Raw genomic sequence first — 4,671 nt, 5'->3', positions numbered from 1 at the left:
GCCCTGCGGGGCCACGGTTCGTAGTGCCCGAATGACAGGGGTTGCCCCAGGCCGTTTACAGCGGGAAACAAGGTGTTGTGCCGGGAGTTTGCTGTCCCGAGGGACCGGGCCACGCTGGAGAGAGGGGACGGTGCGAACCTCATGGAGTTCAAGCAGGCCAAGGGCAAGGTCTTGCTCCTGGGTTGGGGCAATCCCCAGCATAAACAGGCTGAATGGATGTGCAGCCCCAAGGAGAAGGACTTGGGGTGTTGGGGGAGGAGAAGCTTCCCATGACCTTGGCATTTCCCTGTTGCCTAAAGCGGCCTTTTCCCCGTCAGAGGTCCCCCGGGATGAGGAGTGGAGGCTGGTGAGGGCTTCCTCAGCCATCGTCCTTAACTGTAGTTTGCTCCTGGAAACCTGACCCGGAGTCTCTGCTTTCAGCAGGGAAGGTGTGACTCTGTGTCTCTGGTTACACTGTGCAGTCCCACATCCCAGGAGGGCTGGGGTGTAGGTCACTGTCCCCTGGGAGAGGCTGGGCCGGTGGTTGGGACCATCACCTTGTTTTGGTGGGTAGGAGAACCAGAAGGGACATCCTCCCACCTGCAGGTTTGTTCTGTCCCTTCTCAGGTTCAACTGAGGTTGAATTCTCCCAGTTCCACTGACTCCCTGCACTGACCTCCCCCTTCCCAAGTCTCCTCTTGCTGCAGCACCCTGGATTTCACTCCTGTCTCTCTGTTTTCCTTCTTCTCCCAGAAAAAGGGATAATTAAATCCCAGCGAGTCTTTGATGTGCTGCTGGCTACGGACAGAGGTCACTACATCAAGTATTACCCGTACATGGATTCTCCTCAGTCTATTGGTGAGTAACTAGGGGCAAAGTACCACCACTGTTACGGTGTGTGGGTCACCCTGTTCATGGCCACCCCAAGTCCTGCATGGGGGTGACCTGGAGCACGTGGGAGTGCAGCGTTGTGCAGCCATCTCGTGCCCCTTAGTTATTCCACAGGAGGATTTAAGTCAATAAAGTGCTTTCACACAGCAAAAGAGGGGGCTTATAATTTGAGGGGATAGTGGGGGAGAATAAAGGTGCTTTAATTTAACCCTCATTTCTTTGTCACACACTGTTGTCACTGGTTTCCTTTCAGGATACAAGGCCACAATCAGTGCACCGCACATGGTAAGATGGAACTTTTCACTTTTAGCCAAAATGGAGGGAATTGATTGTTTGCCATTCTCCTTAAATATTCAAGCAGAAACAGATCCCATGGTGTGGTTATCATCATGGTTTCTTTAGGCACTGTAGATGTGAAGCTTTTTCTTTCTTGAGTTTGCCCCACGCTCTTTAAATTGCTTTAACCATATGCCTGATAGGAATTCCACGCAGCTGAGTCTAACCACTGATGTTGCCCATTTTTTGCACAAGACCTCTTTTCTTGCTGCTTTTTCCCCCTCGCTTTCCTTCCACTTCTTATTCCTGAGCCTCTTCCTGAATGCTGATCTGCAAATGGATCTTTCCAATGAAACACTTGAGGTTCAATCTGTCAGACAAAATGCCCTGTGTGCTGTGCTTCAACTGGAGAAGAACAAGAGAAAGCTTTAGGGGAGGAAACCCAAGCGGGGTGTGAGCCCCCTTCTCACGCTCCTTGTCCATGCAGCATGCCCACGCACTGGAGCTGTTGAAGGATCAGCTCGTGGAAGGCGCGAAAGCACTGGATGTTGGGTCTGGAAGCGGATACCTCACAGCCTGCTTCGCCAGGATGGTAAGTTCCCTGGGCTCAGTCTCTGGGATGGCAGCTTGGCATAACTGGCACGTGTTTTTTGTGGGGAAAGGAGGAAGTGGAAGGCAGGGCCAGACTTAGAATCTCAGACTCCTTTGGGTTGGAAGGGACGTTAAAGCTCCTCCAGCTCCAACCCCTGCCACGGGCAGGGACACCTTCCACTAGAGCAGGTTGCTCCAACCCCTGTGTCCAACCTGGCCTTGAACACTGCCAGGGACGGGGCAGCCACAGCTTCTCTGGGCACCCTGTGCCAGTGCCTCAGCACTCTCACAGGGAAGAACTTTCTCCTTAGATCTCAACAGAACTTCCCCTGTTTCAGCTTAAACCCATCACCCCTTGTCCTGTCGCTACAGTCCCCACACCAGTGTGTAGTAAAACCAAAGACAGTCATTTTTGGAATCTCAGTGGTTGCTGTATCTGCCATGAAATGTTTTGTGTGTTTACCCAGTTCAGATGGAGAGGGGGGTATTAACCTACTGGGCAAGTCTCACTGCAGGTTGTGTTCAGTTTGCTTCTGAGGCAGCCTCAGGCTGCTCCTCTGTCTGCTGAGCTCCTGGATTGACTTTCTGTGAAGTGCTGGAAAGCTGGTGGAGTCCCTCAGGTTGGTTAGTCAAGAACTGCCCCTGCCACAGAAGCTGCTACTCCCAACAAATAATCATTTCCTTAGAAGTGCAGGATTGGTAGGAATCCCCACAGGCAGAGTCTGTGTCCTCGAGTAGCTACTATAACTGGGACTACTCAGCCTTAAAACCAAGGGGCAGAGTGTTTGCACCTCCTGTTCGGAAGCTGCTCTTAAGCTTCTTCCTGGGATTTCTCCAATCCCTACCATAAGTTGCTCAGTAAAATCCACCTCTGCCATGCAGGAGGCATTAGGTGTTTGTCTGCTTTTCCTCTTTGCAGATAGGCCCAACAGGGAGAGCTGTGGGCATCGAGCACATTCAAGAGCTGGTACATGAATCCATCAGGAACGTCCAGGAGGATGATCCGACTTTGCTCAGCTCTGGCCGTGTAAAGCTTGTGGGTGAGCTCCCTGGTTCTCTCCCCGAGTGCACTCTCTGCCTGCAGAGTTTATCCAGTTTGTGTTGTGCTCACCACGCTGTTGCCAGAAAGTACTGGCTAAGTAAGCACCGCGCCATGCTACCTGACACTGTGGTGTAAACGAGTAGTATTTAATGTTACAGGCAGTCACACACCTTCCCAGTGCGTGCTGACTGTCTTAATTTAGTAAGGGACACTGTTTGGAGGAGTGTGGCTGTACCACATCTGGGTTTTAGTCTACCTGAACAGGTCTGCATGCCCTTTGTGGTTTTTGGGAGCATAACTTGAGTCAGCTCTTCCTGTATCTAGAATCTCAAGCTTGCACAAAGCCCCTGTGTTACTAAAAGACCTTCCAGGTTTTCACTGTCCCTTCTAGCATGGCTCACTTCCAGAAATCTCTTCCCTATTTAAACCAAATTAGGTTTACGCAGACAGGTCAGTGCTCTGGTTTGGGCATTCAAATTGCCATCACAGTCTCGTTAGGAAGGTTTCATCGTTAGATTTCAACTGAAAGGGTAGAGGAAGGATTACTTTTTGCAAACAAAAGTCTTCCCTGCATGCTTTCCCTCCTGCAGTTGGTGATGGCAGACAGGGATACCCTGAAGAGGCTCCTTACGATGCCATTCATGTTGGAGCAGCAGCTGCCACTGTACCAAAGGAGGTAAGAGCATGCCGATGTCTCTTGCTGTGGGCTGCCTGCATCAGCAGCTCTGGAAAACAGAGTAATTGGGGAACCCCTGGACACTCCTCTGCCTAGTTTATACGGAGCTGCACGCTTGGGCCTTTCGAGGTGCCACAGTCTCCGCAGCGTGGCTGATTCCTGTCGTGTCTCTGGGTTTGGCCCTGCTCATTGGGATTTCTCTGCTTGCAGTTGCTGAATGAGCTGAAGCCAGGCGGGCGGTTAATATTGCCCATAGGTCCCGAGGGGGCAAACCAAGTCCTGATGCAGTACGACAAGACCAGCGACGGGCAGATCATCGAAACGCAGCTCATGGGGGTGATCTACGTCCCTCTCACAGATAAGGAAAAGCAGTGGCCTCGGTAAAGATTTGCTCTGCTTTGAGGAACGTTTCTTCCCTCCTGTGAGCTTGCTCTCCTTGGCTGCTGGCTTTACTGACAGTCCTGGATCCCTAGCAGATGCTGCTTGTAAAAGAAGGAAGAGGCTTGGCTGTGTGAGGCACAGCAGGAGTGGGGTGTCTTTTCTGTTAGATGGGGCTTGCAGACTGAGGACTCGAGCTTTCCTTATTTCTGCTTTTCTGGAGCCTTTCCTAAACTCCACAACTGTGTTGATTCTGTCGCTGAACCGAAGGCCACGACTAGTAACTAAAGCAGGTTTTTCTTTGCCTCAGGGATGAATTCTGACAGACGGATGGCTATCCCTGACGTGACCTCAGAAAGCTCACGAGTGGCACTTGGGACTGTAGATGGTCGAGGTGGTTTTGCTTTTGGAACAGAAGCATGGTCAGTGGAGGTGCTTGTGGAGGCAGGTTCTGAGGGATGGAGGAAGGGGTTTCTCCAGCAGCAGGTCCAGGGGAGGCCCTCGGGGGCTGTGTCTGCTCCAACAGTGCATCAGATAACTCAGCTCTCCTCCCTGATAAGCTGTAAATAACATCTATTCCCAGAGAATTCCAAACGCAGATGGGAATACTTAAACCTGCACTAAAAATACTGTTTAATACTGACTACTCTGCCTAACGCTGGAAGAAAACAAGGCGCTGTTACTGCTTCAGAGCAGCGACAGACCCTCATTTGTCCAAGTTTAATGACGATTTGTCAAAGTTTAATCATGATTCGTCGAAGTTTAACTACGAGACTGTTCTCGCCCTGTCTTGCCTAAAGCCGTTTCTTCTCTGGTAACAGCACTGGGAAGTGGGAGG

At 51.2% G+C, this 4,671-nt stretch overlaps 1 protein-coding gene across 1 annotated transcript; it reads left to right on the top strand.

Moving 5' to 3' along the window:
• Window positions 1-732: 732 nt before the first annotated feature.
• LOC104399297 (protein-L-isoaspartate(D-aspartate) O-methyltransferase-like) lies at window positions 733-3,839 on the top strand (the record flags this gene model as incomplete). Its single annotated transcript, XM_010014937.1, has 6 exons — window positions 733-837; window positions 1,124-1,155; window positions 1,634-1,738; window positions 2,657-2,777; window positions 3,370-3,455; window positions 3,666-3,839. Coding segments are annotated over 6 exons (623 nt in total), but the record flags the coding sequence as incomplete, so codon positions are not given.
• Window positions 3,840-4,671: the final 832 nt, after the last annotated feature.

Source organism: Nestor notabilis, unplaced genomic scaffold (genome assembly GCF_000696875.1).
Source record: "Nestor notabilis isolate BGI_N333 unplaced genomic scaffold, ASM69687v1 scaffold30205, whole genome shotgun sequence".
Classification (NCBI taxonomy): domain Eukaryota; kingdom Metazoa; phylum Chordata; class Aves; order Psittaciformes; family Psittacidae; genus Nestor; species Nestor notabilis.
The sequence above is the reverse complement of the archived record's forward strand: the minus strand, read 5'-3'. Positions and strand labels throughout refer to the sequence as shown.